We start from the raw sequence: 16,137 nt of genomic DNA, 5'->3' as shown, positions 1-16,137 counted from the left end.
CCATTTAAAAGTGCTTGCAAAATCTGACCTCAGCTCAAATTGCTTGCAAAAATTTGATGAGAACTCACCCGCTTTTGCTTGCAAAATTTTCACAACTGCTTGCATGCTCAGATTCTCGAGTGTACTCGATTGCTTGAAATTTCATGAATCCTGCTTTGTAGTTGTATAAATCAGTTATGATTTGATTGAAACAAAGAGGTTGAAACATTCTTACCTCTGAGTTTGTCAGTCAACAGTTCAACTCAACCGTTTGAACCTGCTGTATGTACTATTATTGGGAAAAGTGGTCGCTGTTCACGAGGCAAATTTGATCACTGCTTGTACTCGCAAAAATGCATGCTCTCCTCGCATGCTTGCAAATGCTCCCAAAGACCATTCAATACCCCTATTCATAGCCCTCCCTTTCTTGTACTTTACACTGCAAGCCCTCATTTCCAGCAGTCTTAAAAGCGATAGATCTGAGCTCTAGTTTATTCAGTCATTTACATTTTGTATGGAAATTACTTTCAAGACATGAATTCTCTTTATGGTTTTCTTCAGATTCCTTTCAGTGCCAATGGAGAAGAATTTGCTTGTATATCCATAACAATTTCACCTGTACCATCACCCGAGATTAATTAACTACACTTTATTTTTGTAAGAATATGTTTTGAAAGAATATCGATACTGAAATAAACCCGAGGCTGAGATTTTGAAAATAATCATTTTTTTGAAACTATATATTTTTAACTAAACCGTAAGTATAAACGGCAAAGCTAGGCGAAAAGCAACGAAATCAGCACTAGGCCCATGTTCGCTGCTCTGATGCCTGTAGGCTGACTCAAAAATTACTTTATACCATCCCAGACACTGAATATCCTTGAAAAAAAGGAAATGTCATACGCCGTGATTAGGAATATTCACGAGAAGAATATCTAAAATCGGTAGAACAATAAAAATATTCAGCCTCGGTCGGAAAAACGATATTCTTATAAAAAATAAAGAGTCCATCAAAACAAGATTCCGAGTCTGACTTCAAGTTAGGATCTCAACGAGGATTAGGATTACTGTCCAGGATTCTACTAACATTTCCAAGTTTCTGGTACTTTGAGGTTCAGAGTTCTGCTTTACGGTAAAAAATGTATAGTTTTTAAGTTACAATATATCACGATTTATGAGCACACGTAACGCTAAGGCCAAAGTTGAAACACTGTGAGTTGTGAGTGAATGTGCGCCGCTGTTCTGCGTAGCTCGAAATCATCCCTGTATAAATTTCCAAATAAGTCAACATCTCTCTCGTCTGAACTTCTTCCAGTGTACGTAAGAACTCTGTTGGTCTTGATACTCTGTCCAATATTCGTGACCACCTTACATTTCCGCCATTTTGTTAGGTTTTCGTACGTTTGTTGCACTCAACGTTTTATACCACCGATGTTCCATAAACTGGCCAATGTTATGAACCCATGAGTTCGCGTCATGATCATTTCACTTCCCTGTCAGGGTTACATAGCTGGCTCAGGGTTTCTTTTTATTCATTGCATCTCGAATCGATTGCACAAATCTCTCCGCCATGTCCTCGACATTTGGAATCCCCTCGTAATTCTGTTGAATGTATGCTCCTGTCAATGTGCCAGCGACAAGTCCTAGTATCAACCTCTTGTTAACATGCGAGAAGACTACGCCGGCGGCAAAGCCCTTGAGGAAGGAGTAATCTAGAGCCGCCTTCTTTGAACTTGTGTTCCCGTCTCCTTCGACAGCCATCTTTGAATTCATGTGGAAAATTGATCCCAGGTCCTCGCATGAAAACGACTCATGTACACCATGTCAGCTCATGTTGTTCACTCCGCTAAATTTAACCCCGGAGGGAAAGGGGTTCTCCCGATAATGGACTCACGGGGAGGTTCCCCGTCAAGGCTGAAAAAGGGCACCCATCAGGAATCAGGTAGTCTCCTTTGGGATGTCACGCAACGCTCCCCTCCCTTCGCGGGTAGCGTTGCGTGACATCCGCCTCACCTCCAAAAAAACGACTGCGGAGGAGACTAACTATCTGGCGGAAACTCCCCATATACCTGTAGAACAATATTTTCTGACGTCATTGATAACAGTTAGATACGAATTGACTGCAAACAGTCCTCCAAACAACTTAAGAGCTTCTAAAACTTAGTGATTGGGCCTTTGAAAATACGAAGAGATGTGAAAGTTTTTTAGGGTTTGATATCAACGGCATGGGGATTTTTTAGGGTTGATATTTTCTGGTCGACCTTTTTTTAGCGGGGTGGGGGATTTTTTTTTTAAAGAAATCCTTTATTGACTAAGCTTGTTCTGTATAGAAAGCTGGATATTGGCCACATATCCGCGCCGTGTTTACGGACCTTAACTGCCCTTCGATCCACAGTATGGAAAAAAATTAAAAGTTCAGGTATCTTGACTTCAGTCTCTCACAATTACTTTGAGTTGCTATGTTCAAGCCACTGGATTTTATTACCCAATCAATTTTACTGTTATAATCATCTGCAGTATAATTATTCTTTCGTGTAGATCATGTTATTTGGACGAGCTTGATTCTTCCATTGTCCAGTTCGACAGCCTCGACTCCAAACTGCCGCAATCTTGACGAGTTGGCAAGCCCTCGAGGATCCATTGATGAAACAATGATCTGATTTTCTTTATTGTTCTCCAGAAGATTCCTGATGGCGAAGATGGCCCACTGGCAAATATCTAAATTATTTTAGGTCAAGGTCGATGACAACGAATTTTAATAACAATTCGTTCAAAACCCGCATGAACAATGGTAATTAGTTGAAAACAAAGCGTGGCAAGTCGTGGGCTGCTGAATGGGTTCCATTTCTGATTGGTTGAAAGCCTATGATTTATCCGCTTGTGCACCAATGCATTACGTCGGTAAAGGGCGTGAAAACGAGGGTTGGGTTAGACGATAAGTTGAAATATTTCTTCCAGAAATGTCCACAGAAAAAATAGTTTGAGAACTTATTTTAATTCATCGAGAATGGAAAGAAAAAAAACCTCAACCATTTCGCTCTCAAAGTGTCCAAGTTCAAAATTTTACTTATAAAAACATCTTAGAACCAAACAGCACCAAGAGACAAGAACTTGACAAACGTCATATTGTGTTTAATTCTGTTTACTTCTGAAGTATTTCGTCAACACTTGAAAACAATTATTAAACAAGGACGGTTCGAGAAAACGAATGCGCTTTGTAGAGGCCGCTATCTTAATTAATAGAACACTAGGAGTTAAAACAGTGTGCTGATAAACATGGATTCGTTGAAAGAAATAGTTTAATGTAGGTTGTTTGGAGAGAGAGAAAATATTTTGATTTCGATGCAATTACCGAAGGTTTCGTGTCGCTTAATCTCAGACCAGGTAATTCACTTTATAAGTATTTCTCACACACAATTCTTTATAATTCTTAGAGCTTCTATTCTGATATGTAATCAAAGAAACGCTCCTATTTGGTAGTATTACGCGCAACCAGATCGTGAAGGTTTCAGTAACCTTAAACTAAAAACAAAAGATGAGTTGCTTTCAAGAACGTTCCAAAACAAGCGAACAAAGACTCGATGAGAAACTTTGCAACTCGAACATCTGTTGAGAAATACTCTGTTCACGTACTTCAAGACAATGTTTTATCAGTATTCACTATTGCAAGTCTCATCAACATGAAAAACACTTTGGGAATTTGCTTTCTCTCAGCGGCTATTGCATGCTTGTGTGTTCGAGGTGAAAATGACGAGGATTGTAAAGAAGCTCACGAACAGCGAGGATTTTGCCTCTTGAAACACAAGTACAAGGAAATTCAGGCCAACAGTTTGAGCCAGTGTTATATGAACTGCGCCAGAGAGAGTTCTTGTCGCAGCATTAACTTTTTTTCTGGCGGGACAAAAAAATGCGAGATGAACACGGCCACACGAGCGACTCGACCTGAAGACTACACAAGCTGCGCGAATTCCACCTACATGGACAATGTTGTGAGAGGTATAACGTATAACGTATAACACACCCTTGAAGTTCCCATGCAGACAGGGTGACAACACACCAAATTCCTGTCATTATAATTACATAGAAAACATGGGGATTTGTACGGAGCATTGATCTTTCGATATTGAGATGACGAGGGGTTTAAAGAAACACTTTACAGAGCTAAAAGACGCTACGAAAAATAGTTACATTCTCGCAAAAACGGATTAATAAACTATTTCGTTTTGAACAAGAGAACAACAATTGCATGTTTTCTTGTACAAATCCTACGTTTTAAAGTTTTTCTTACAAGACAAAGAAAATGTAAAAGTCGAGAATCGATTGTACATAGAGATTTTACTCCAAACGTTTGAAATCCAGAGGATTCAAATCCACAAAATAAAATCGTTCATCCTCTTTGTGACACCATGATTAGTTATTTAATACCTTGGAGCAACAGTAAAATGAACCCAAACATTGAATCGAACTGACACATAAATCATGATCCAAAAGAGTTAGCTTTCCTGTGGATGAAATTCATTGCCTGTTTTGAAATGACAAGAACAAAACTCCAACTCACAGCCATAATTGCTATTCCTTTTTTTTCACTACCTTGACAATGGCGTCATGAAGACACCGAAACGTCGGATTTATCTTTTTATTTTTTTTATTTGAAAAATTAATTTCAGTGAAAAAAGGTTCCACAAACTGGGCCCCAGGTCGCTCGTGCAAAGATATACGACAAAGCGAGGACTCAGTGGGGGATGGTGAATTCTGGATTGATCCAGATGCATCCGGGAATCCACTCAAAGTCTATTGTGACATGACCACCGACGAAGGTAAGAAAAATAAATCATGCGGAAAAGAACAAACAAACTTATGTTGCGCAACGAGAATAAGTGTATGTCATTGGGTGGCAGTTACAATCACGAGGGCGATGAAGACTAGAGGACACTTAGACGAGATAGACATCAACATACCCCCCCTCCCCTAGGGCATACCCCGGGTATTTGACTTGTTGGTGTGCCCAGGGGAGCGGGAATACAACGACAGGGGCAGGGGTATTTGTTCGCCAAGTATGACCCCTAGGTTGGGCACTTGAGTACTATTTTTAGCCTGGGGGATGGGGACAAACTGAAAATCGAAAAATGTCAAATTCACCGGGGGAGGGCTTACTCGGGGGAATGTGAAAGTTTCAAATTGACTGATACATAAGTTAAAATGAATTTTCATTCTACATTTATGTGTTGATATTGCTTCTGTAAGAACTATTGTCTGGCTACTGCAGTGTCGAAAAATCGTAGGATAGATGTTAACCCATGGTTAACACCGAGTTTCTTGTCCAGTTTTCAGATGGATAGGGGTTATTGACCAAGCTGGCTGGACATTGGCCAAGTTCTTTTTCTTTGCGTGTTTATGGACCGAGACGGAGCCGAGGTCAATAAACACTCAAAAACAGAAAAGAATGAGGCAAATATCCAGCCATCTAACCAAAAATACTTGGTCAATAAAGGATTTATTACGTGAGATAAAGAACAAATTTTTACCGCGGGACACGGCGCGTAATCACGAGCGGGCGCCATCTTGTCCGCTCGCGTAGCAAATCACAGCGCAGGATTTGATTCATTTTGCTCGCTCAGCAAGCTAGGTAGCCATATGATAAGGAAAAGCACTCATCATTCAGTTCAGTGTTCTCGTTTCATTTTTTCGTTCAGGGGGATGGACGCTGGTCAGACGAGTTCAACTCACCGATGGCTCACTCCCGTCTAAGGAGCAACAGATCGAAGTTAGGGGTTACAGAGAACAACTCCAAAACTACAACTCAAATGACCATGTGCTTAACATGATAGGCTTTAGGGACCTCAGAGCGGCCATGGGCTTCGAGCAGATGAGGTTTTATTGTCACAAGAAGATTCCAGGAAAAGTGTTCCACGTAACAACCAAAACCAATTCCTTGGGGGAGGCAGTGATTCAGTTCTTCACCGGCAAGACCACTACCCCACCCCAGGCGTGCGATTCATTTTCAACGTTCCCAGATGACAACTCAACGCTTTCTCGTAAATGCGCTGAGTGGGGCGCCTTTGGATACCCTGATAGCTGGGGGAGAAACAGCACCACTGCACTAAATATGTGTCACCGGCTCGTTGTGTGGAGAGTGATCAATGAGAACATCTATGCTGTAGCCATGTGCAATAATGACTACTTCTGCGAAGATACCGTAAAACAAGGATCTCCTGGAGACGAATGGAAAGTATATGTTCGCTAAAAGGTTGATTATAGTTGACGAAATGTACTTTTAGCTCGACGTATGACTGATTTCATCCCCAGCCTGTTCCAGGCTCTCTGTCACTCCCCACGGATTGTAATTTATCCGATATTTATGACATCACTGGTCGTTGTTCGGTTTTGAATTTTCGCGCGCAAGTAACAACCAATCAGAGGCAGGACACAGATCTCTGTAGAGTAACGTCATCAGTATGGAATCTCAGACCTCCCCGCAGGGGAGGAAGATTTGAAAGCGCCAAGAGAGGTCTGTTTAAAAAAACTGTTTGTTTGAAGCGAAACAGGTATTCTTTTTACCAGTGCACTTGAAATTTCTTTGTCTACACAACAAATGATGTCTTTTCATTTTTTATCAGAAATAGCTGTTGATTTCTTTCCAAAGGTTTCGGTTAGTGTTGTCAGCTTCATCGCGTCCTCCATATCAGTCAAGTTTTGTCGGACCATGGTTCGTATTTGACCATGACGTGAGGTATTTACCACATTCAGCTTAAAATCTAGCCATATCGCGGGAAATCAGGACAGTAGAAAAAGGCTTCTGATTGGCTAATTGTTTTTCAGGATATCACAACAGATCTTGATGAAAACGGAGCTCCGACTCGGATTTTTAGAAACGCCTTGAGCCACAGGTCACCCACGCTCGTAAAATGAGCGTCCCTGTACATACAGTAGTATTTTACAGTATATACAGTAGCCATTTATCTGATGCACAAAATTACTTCCAAATTTTAAAAAGGAAACCTCAAAGAATTTGACATCTAAGGAAGAACATCCAAGGAGTAATAATAAGCTTACAATTAATCAGGAAGATCGAAACGTGTTACGAAAAAAAAACAATTTGATTACAAAACCAATGTTTTCATAATGACGTGCCGCTAGAAGATTAGAAGCGGCAGAAAAACGCAAGGGCAAATAATGAAGACTGTGCAAGACAACGGACAGGAAGACTGGAATAACATGAATGATTTGGTGTAAAATTCACAGTAGGTCTTCTTGTTTGTTGTGACGCTGAATGATCTCATGGCTTTCGTTTTAGAACGAAAGTTTCATTTTCACCTATTTAAAAATTGTAGCTTGCAACAAGAAAAAAGTCTTAGAGTTGAGGCTACGAGCGCTAAAACAATGAAGTTTAAAGTCACATCTTACAAGGAGATATAATATCACACACACGGTCGGTATAATAGATATCAGCTGAATTAAGATAAGGATACAGGGATTGTGATCATCAACATTACAGTGATCCAGTAATAAAGGAATCCCTTCAAGTTCCCGCACCTGTCAATATAATAACGCACAGAACTGTTAGATATACCGAAAAAGCCCAGCCCCCGCTGAATTGATTCACTTTGATGTAATCTCATTCCCAGGTCCAGGAACAGGATTACAACTGGTCGTGGTTGTTATACAATAATTATTAAACCTGTTTTATAAACTGAATTTATTTCTTTTAAAATTGTAGCTTTAGAATAATCCACAAACACGAAAGACAGCTTGCCTTGTTCTGATTGGCTATGTGCCGGTAACACATGTTCCCAATAACTCGCACTAGATCTCTCTGAAAGCCATGACTAGGACTTAGTTCCTCAGAGTCTACACCTTGTGGAAGTTGGCTCACATTGGTGAATGTTGCCTTGGCCTCAGGCTTAGCTGTTTCTTTTAATAAATCTGCAAAGATATTGTTTTTCACCAAATACATAAAAATTACATGTAATTCACCTTGAGTGAATATTTAAAGTACCCATGGCACCAGTTCTAGTTAGCTATTACATGATCTGTTCAGAATTATAGAAAAACAACCTGAGTGAAGTTTCACAATATACCTTATAGTGCTAACATTAGAACTTGGAAATAAAATATTTCAAACTAGTTTATGACACTGCCAGAGTTCTGGATTTAGTGAAGTGCAATGTAAACTATGTGAAAGCATTTAGTTGATGTTAATCTTAGGAAGAAGCATGTGTAATCATTTGTCTAACGATGGAGTCACTATGAGGTATCGATTGTGGCTTTATGACTACATGTGCAGTACTGCTAGTCTTGTCTAATCTAATAATTACACTGATAATCTTATAGCATATAAGGGACATAAATATAATAATATTATAGTCAGTAGTCAAATCTCTTTTGATGAGTGGATGGGTTACAAGTACAGTTTTTAAGGAGAGATAGTCAGGTGTTTCACTGTCCGTTTATGACTAGGCGCTGTTATATTACTGTGGAACCCTTCCTTATGGCCAACCTGTTAATATGGCCACATTGTTATTACGGCAACTTTAATCTTGCCCAAACAAAAGCTCGGTCAATCACTTTCTTATCTAAAGAACCCCTTAACTACGGCCATCCCATCAATACAGCCAGATTTTTGTGGCCCATTGGTGACCAGATTAATGGGGTTCTATTGTATTTACAGTAGCTCTGCAAGCAGGTAAGATGAACCAAATCTGCTCTGTGAATGGCTATTCTGGCTACATTGAGCCTAGTGGTCCATATCACGGGCGCCTATCCCGGTTTCTGAAGAAATAAACGACAAGGAGTATTTCTACTCCTCCCCCCCCCTGGATGGGATATTAATAAATTGCAGGGTTATCCCCATAGGTGGAGAGAGAGACTGTGAGGGTCAGTACGAGTAAAGTGTCTTGTTGAAAAACACAAAGGAATGACCCCAGACAGGGTTTGAACCCGGGCAGCTCAATCTGAACTCTAGCATGTCAACCATTAACCAGTTTGTCACTATATTGGTGAAAATCAGCTTTAAACACACACATAAACCAACATTGTTAAATTTAACCAACCTACACATGTGACCAGTAAGGAGGTTCTTTCCTGTAGGCCAGCCAGGTTTGACTGCAGTCCAGTACTGACAGACAGTATGCCTAACAGCCGTGTAACAATCAACACCTGAAACTACAGGCAAAAAGGGCAAATTAATATCTGTGTTTTAAGAATGTCTGGTCCCTGTACATGTCTACAATGAATGCTGACAATGAATATGTGCAGAGGAATATGCTGGTACTGGGAAATATTAATGGTTGCCAACCTTGTTCTAAGGTTCTCTCTTCTTCTTTCCTCCTGGAGTGAGAGACAGATGCCTCTCTCTCTGTTTTTTTTTGGTCTCTCACTCTTGCTCTAGGGGATGGGAAGAAGAGATAACCTGGAGCGAGGTTGAATGTTTGCTTCTGTTTAGTACAAAATGCTTACAAAGTCATCAGATGAGTGATCCAATTGTTGTAGTCTTTGTGTAATATTGACAGCATGGCTCTCAAACTGTTCGGCAAGGTATCCTAATGATGTTGCATAAAAATCATCCTCAGATTGTCCTTCTATTGATTTATTATTCGGTTCATCTAAAGCATCTGCAAAACATGTACAGCATACTTTTACTGACAATGAAACTTCCTGTGAGAAAACTTCAACTGAGAAAAAAAAAAGACCTAACGTTATTTTTAGAACTGGTTAGATACACAGACTCTGAAAACAAACCTGACCAATGGTCATCAAAGCAGCAAATCATTTGACATTCATCTTTAATTACCTGTTATTTTGACCTGCAATAAGTCCAACAAAATTATCCTACAAAAATAAAAAAGGAAAGAATGCCATAACCACAGTTACTATCAGTGCAATGTACCAAAAAAAAAAAAAAACACAAATTATGCGCCTTACTGTAGCAACCCAACAACCTTGGTATTCTAGATGGCTTGTGTCAGTGCTGTGCAAATAAATGCTTAATTTTTCCCTAAGGTTTCCAAAATTGAGTATATTTATGAATGTAACATTTTAGCTACAAGGAGGTATAAACGTGAAGTAAATTTTGAAGCAGTCAGCTAGACATCTTTTTTTGACAATGCTCCTATGTCCTTTGACCAAATTTGACATGCCAGATAAATACAGAAAATGGAAATCTGCAAAACCTTAGGGCGACATTTAAGGAAAACCCAATTGAGTTGTAGTCTTTATGCAACAAGAGACGGCTGTGCAAAACAAATTCCCAATCCCTGATTAGCTAACTTGTAAAAAGGACTATGGATGGGAGTTGTGGGGTGTGTCACAGTATAATTAAATGGTTTTATTACATAGAGTTAATACAAATAAAGGGTTTAACAATTAAAATAAGAAGTGAATATCTGCGAACATTTTTAGACTCATCTGTAGTGTTAGTTTACAAACAGTACAAATTCAAATGCTTGCATTTTCCTTTTGCACACATTTTGAGCCATGAAGCAATAGAGATTCAAACCAAATGGCTTCAGTGATTGTGCTGTCTTTTTGGAAGATGTACAGTGAGACAAATATACTTATCGAAGGTCCGGTTGTCTAAGAAAATCAGTCATCCTGTGGACAAAAATCTCACGCCTTTGACTCAGAAAAAGTTGGCAGGTACATTTGTATACATCCATTGAAAGAGTTAGAACAGAGTGCATTTCTCTTTCATCACAAAAGACAACAATCTTACCTAGCTACTGGATCAAATTCAATTCCTTGGTACATCTCAGGGAAAAGACCATTGCAGATCAAATAATCCAAAATTAAATACCTAAGAAAAGGAATATCATTTTTAACAGTAACCAAAGAGCTTAGTGTGGAATATTTGAAAGTGCAGTCGGTAATACTAAATTAAAATTTAACATATTAGAGACTGAGTGAAATGCAACTCAACTGAGTGCATTTCAGTAACAATAGTACAGTCAATAACTCATCGCCGCTGGCATTCAACTTCTGTGGCATGAAGTGATCGGGAGTATCACTTCTTTGACTAGATGGAATACAACTTCATCACAGGGTACAAATCAGCAAAACATTTACATGTCAAAAGTTCAATGGCACCCATATGACTGTGCAATTCAAGGTGGGTAGAGGCACTACAAGAATAAAGACTTGACCAAGAACACATCATGACAACTTCACCCGGACCATAATTAACTTTCACTGGCCTAGCTACCCTTTGAAACCCAAGTTGTTACACTAACCATAAAGTCAAAACACCTTTCAAAGGAGGCATTCAGCTGGTTATTATAACCAAAAGCTTGTACTGAGAGTACCCATCTGAAAACAAGAGTCTCTACTGAGAATTCCACGTCAGTCCAGCACCATATTCCTTTTTTAATAGCTATACTGCATTGTCAATGCAAGTTTCTACTTGTTTCATCTCTTGTTCCAGGAGGGTAGAGAAGGGGGGGGGGGGAGTGGGCAAGGAGAGGAAAATGAGAGATAATGGACACAGAGTTGTGAAAATATATAGTACTAACCCCCATTCAAGCTGAGATTTGTTAGAACACAGGTGTACAACATGTGAGATAATCTTGAGACCATCGTGATCACTAACAAGCTGTAATCTGGAATTGAAAGTACATGTACAGTAGAAGAACTCTTTAATATCTTACCAAAGTTACTTAAAAAAAAGCTGAAAAGAGGAGAGGAGGGGAAAGGAATAGAGGCGAGGTCAAAAGAGAATAGATGTGCAGAGGGGAGAGGAGAAGAGCAGAGAGAAGTAGGAGGGGAGGGGAGGGGAGATGAGAGGGAGGAAAGAGAAGAGGAGAGAAGAGTAGGAGGGGAGGGGAGAGGAGGGGAGAGGAGATGAGGAGAAGATGGAAGAGAAGAGGGGAGGACAAGACAGAACAAGACAAGGGAGGATGGGAGAGGGGAGAAGATGTATTGTTAAATATAATTACCTCCTGTGTTCATTTAAACAGTTGTATATAATCATACACAAGCAGTCCTGAACTCTGTGATTTGTTGACGAAAATACATTCCTGGAAATACAGTAATTGAATACGCAGTCAACACTAGTGAAAGTTGACGATTTAAGTGAATCCTTGAAAAAGACAAATTAACACTCGTAATATTAGTTTTTAGAATTTGGAAACATCTGCCCAACCTTTTCAGTTTGAGATCTATCAAAACTCTGTGCACATGTAGTCCTACATTGTACATGTAACTCATGATAGAACCTCTTTGATAGTAGCAATGCATTTTTGATTTACAGTATTGTGTAACAAAGCTGTAAGAACTCACAAGAAGAATCGTGGAAAGCACTTTTTCCACACAAATTGCTGGGTGGTGTCATTTTGGACAATTGTATTTCCAAGAAGCTGCAGACTACTTCTTATAGCATCAATAACATCTGATCCTAGAGAAAAACAGTAATGATAATACTAAATGTTACATTGTACAAGTGTATTTATACAACACATGGTGCTGAAATAAGTGCCTTCTTGTCAGAGTTTGAGGTCTGAGATGTCACCCCTGGACCAAAGCCAGAAAATATATGATTGAGGCAATGTTATTTGCTTGTTGGTTTATTTGCTAGCAGTGTTTAACTTTCCCCTGTCAAAATAAAACAACAACAACAACAACAAAAATGCTATGGGCCTGTAACCTGTACACCAGGTGCAAAGAGGGATGGGTAGTGGGGAGAGTGGAGGGGGGGGGGGGGTGGGAGGTGGTCTGAGCGAGGCATAAAAATAGCTCCTGAAAGCTCAAAATGACACGGTCAATTTGTACTCTTTTCTTATGCATCTCTGTTACATTTATTTTGCCCTCTTTCTCTCCCTTTGTGTGTTTGCCACATTGGATACTGATTGGTACATGTATCCATTGTTGGTACAGTATAGAGCTGTGATTGTACAGGGATGGGGAGGCAGGGCTTACAAGTCCCTTCATCATCTCTCACTTAGACTGTCTTGCAAACATTTCCTACCCCATCTTAGACCAGTCTCCAGGGGTTTCATTAAGGGCCTGGACTGGTCAAAATGACTAGCTGCAAGGACAATAATTTTGTCCAGCTGGTTTGACCATCTAGCAGAAAGTTTTTCTTACAAAGAAGTTCAGTTCTAATATTTTTGCCCAGTGACCTGTGAAAACCAGTTGCCATACTGCTGAAAACGTTAATGAAACCCGTTAGTCTCTTTTAAATTTAATGCTGAATCCCATTAGTGGAACAGAGGGTCAAACTGACTAGCACATGCTCAATACCAGTCACATATGGCTAATGTGAGAGTGACCTTCCCCCTTACACATGCAGTCTTGTAAAAAGCAATTACAGAGCATTGACTAAACACAAAATAGTTATTACGCTTGATATTATCATCGTGATCACCTTGTTCACTTTCTTGGAAGTCTGGTTTCAACAAAATGACAGTAATATCCATCACGTGTTCCAACACACCTGATGATCTGTAGGCATTAAACAACACTTTCATAACAAATAATTTCATGTGCCAAGAAAAGAACCTTTCCTGCAGACATTTCCCATTGGTTCTAGGAATTTTCTTTTCCAGGCCAGATTTGAGTTTGAGTGCAGTGAAAACCATCACCCAGAGATCTAAGACCCTCTGACCCTCCCAAAACCTTCAAAACAAAGAGACCCAATGATTTCTTACTGAAAAGAAAAAAAATATTACTGATAAATCTAGTGAAATTTAGTTCATTCTTCCTCTGGCCCAAGAAATGTTTGTACTGTAGTATGTAACCACACTTGATCAGAAGTAAGATGATGGCCATTTCTGCACAAATTTTTATTGGAAATTGAAGCTAGCAGCAATGTGCAGTTCCAGAAAATATCCATACACCCCCCCCCCCCTCCCCCGCCCCCGCCCAAAGAAGGGATTGGAATTTCCTGGAGGTGGGAGGTTCTGTAAGACCAGAAAATTTAAAGAAATGTATGAAGCTTAATTGGAATTTCCAGCGAGGTGGGCATCTTAAAAAAATCACTTCCATGAGGGAGTTATGGATATCTTCTGGGACTACACAACAGCAAAAAATAAAAAATAAAATAAAAGGTAAAAGCTAAGCAATAACAGTCAAACATCCTTTTACTAAAATGTTCACATTGAAGTAGTTAAGTCGGTATCAGGCCAAAGTGAATGAAACAAAAGACCTCTTTTTTCAGCAACCAATAGTTCTCAGATTGGCACATAAATAACAATAGTTGACGCCAATGTTATATTCACTAGTGGTCTTTTGGTTTGTATTTTGGCAAGGGTGCATTGAGAGGTTATGCCAAAGATCATCAGAGTAGCCTTTTAATTTTCATGGCATACTGTCATGCAGTTGGAGTTTTGGCTTATAGTGGCATGCACATTTATATTTATTGGTGCAGCATAGAAACACCTAATTATGCAAGACAAATTGACATGATAGCTGTGGCTTCTTAACTTCTCTTTATCGCCCATATCCTGACCGATAACGTGTATCTTATCCTATCCATTTGAGTCCAAATTTTCCCACCCATGTTGGGTTGAAGTTTTAACAACAGCATTTTTGGCATGGGACTTTGGCTGCTTGCCAAGTGTGTGGCATGGAATTTAAAAAGCATTGGTGTATCTTTGGGTGGAAGTCTTGCAGAATGCACCCTGTTATTTTGGAGGTCTGCATTTTCAACACACATTAGTTTTGTGGCTAGATTTTACCCAAGATTCAAATTGTCATAACCTGTACTTACATTATACTGTTCTGATTTTTTGGTGTTTCTGCACAGCAGTTTCTCAAGAATCTAAAGGCCTCTGTTAAAGCTTTCAAACAAAGGATGAGTTGTTGTTCTTTCCATTCACGTGTTTGTGCACACAAAGCGTTTTTGCAGGCCACAATGACATCTTTCACCTGTACAATATTTGCCTCTGTTACGAAGCATCTATAAGATTGAAATTGAAATGGTCTTCATTAGCTATCTGTAGGTATAGATCAAAATAAAATCTTTCAACAATTAAATCATCCCCCTGGCATTTGTCTTGATGATGAGCATTTAGGGGGAGGGGGCCTCCCATGTAAAAAGGATGGGGGTGCTTGTTGTACCTCTTAGGGGTAAAAAGCATAGATTTGGTACCTCTTGGAGTGTTCAGCCCCAAAGGGTCCACGGCAGGAGCTTTCATGGTACCTTTTAGAGTATTGAACTGAAAACATTTCACAGGAGATAATGTGTTGTTCCAGAATTGGTACCTCTTTGGGATTCTTTTCAAAATTTCAGACAAGTAACCCCGTATCCCCCCTCCCGGGGTGGGGGGGTATGCGATGGCAGGGCAGAAAATTGACTGTTACTGGTGGGGAGTTGGTGGGAGGGGGGGTAGGAGATGAAAGAATTGCCACATACCATGTTGCCACGATCAAAATTATGGCAAAGAAGTTCAAAGACTTCAACAGACGACCCTGTTTGCTTGAAATAATATTTATCCATGTGGCTCGAAGTGTGGCCAGGTGGCTAAAAAAGCTTTGTAAAATCAGATAAGTAAAAATACCTGTTCTCTTGAACCAAAGCCCAGGTCTTAAGTTTATCTAAAGTTTCCTTAGTTTCAATCCAGGATTTTTCCGTGTAATCAAGCGTCTCTGCCAAAGATCTCAGACCGGACAGTGTTCTATCCTCTACCCTCGTGTCCGCCATTTAGAAGTTAGTTGTTGTGTAATTCCGCTGACCATTCCTAATTCGCCCCAGTTTCATTTCAAAGAGCGTGACGCGAAGCGCGAATTATGAGTTGATGAAAGAGGAGGAAAATAGTCGGTTTTGGAGATTTTTCGAGGGCAAGATGGAACTGACTTGAGATCATAACCCTGTGCATGCATAAGCCATTATAAAATTATTTTTCATAGCTTAGGTGCACTTGTATAATACCTTAAAAATAAAACTGGACCGTTAACCCGTCTACGGTCATACTGAGGGTCTCTATGAGGGTGTTGTAATCTCAGCGATTAGAGAATTTGGAGAGCTCAGATCTCAGCTGTCAGTTAAAAACGAGTTGGAAAGTTATGTTAGATTACAGCAAGACACGCTCATGGTGGGAACTTCGATAGCTTTTATTCTTCGAAGCCGTTTGCAACTACTACAGCTATTTCTACTACTGCAATAGACTCGATTTCCGCCGCTCTCTCGTGTACGGTCTACGTTCCTCCCCGTTCTTCGGAGGAGGAGCG

General features: G+C 39.8%; 2 protein-coding genes across 3 annotated transcripts; one reads left to right on the top strand and one right to left on the bottom strand.

Moving 5' to 3' along the window:
- Window positions 1-2,437: 2,437 nt before the first annotated feature.
- On the bottom strand, window positions 2,438-15,624 carry LOC110048486 (ataxin-10-like). 2 transcript variants are annotated; one of them, XM_020754285.2, is made up of 13 exons: window positions 15,468-15,624; window positions 14,678-14,866; window positions 13,334-13,410; window positions 12,250-12,364; window positions 11,907-11,987; window positions 11,484-11,570; window positions 10,691-10,771; window positions 9,770-9,807; window positions 9,436-9,590; window positions 9,030-9,141; window positions 7,733-7,902; window positions 7,449-7,512; window positions 2,438-2,697 (listed from the first exon to the last, which is right to left on the bottom strand). In XM_020754285.2, the coding sequence occupies exons 1-13, from the start codon at window positions 15,608-15,610 to the stop codon at window positions 2,519-2,521; spliced, it is 1,491 nt and encodes a 496-aa protein (XP_020609944.2). In that variant the 5' UTR covers window positions 15,611-15,624; the 3' UTR covers window positions 2,438-2,518. The 2 variants fall into 2 exon arrangements, with proteins under 2 accessions (XP_020609944.2, XP_089129606.1); XM_089273480.1 differs by having other exon boundaries at window positions 9,436-9,518.
- On the top strand, window positions 3,644-7,074 carry LOC149102642 (uncharacterized). Its single transcript, XM_089273481.1, has 3 exons — window positions 3,644-3,975; window positions 4,647-4,796; window positions 5,673-7,074. Exons 1-3 carry the CDS (start codon window positions 3,660-3,662, stop codon window positions 6,221-6,223), a joined length of 1,017 nt encoding a protein of 338 aa, XP_089129607.1. The 5' UTR covers window positions 3,644-3,659; the 3' UTR covers window positions 6,224-7,074.
- Window positions 15,625-16,137: the final 513 nt, after the last annotated feature.

This window comes from Orbicella faveolata, unplaced genomic scaffold, assembly GCF_042242905.1.
Source record: "Orbicella faveolata isolate gen_17 unplaced genomic scaffold, um_ofav_v1 contig_35, whole genome shotgun sequence".
Lineage (NCBI taxonomy): Eukaryota > Metazoa > Cnidaria > Anthozoa > Scleractinia > Merulinidae > Orbicella > Orbicella faveolata.
This window is presented reverse-complemented; position numbering and strand designations above follow the sequence as displayed.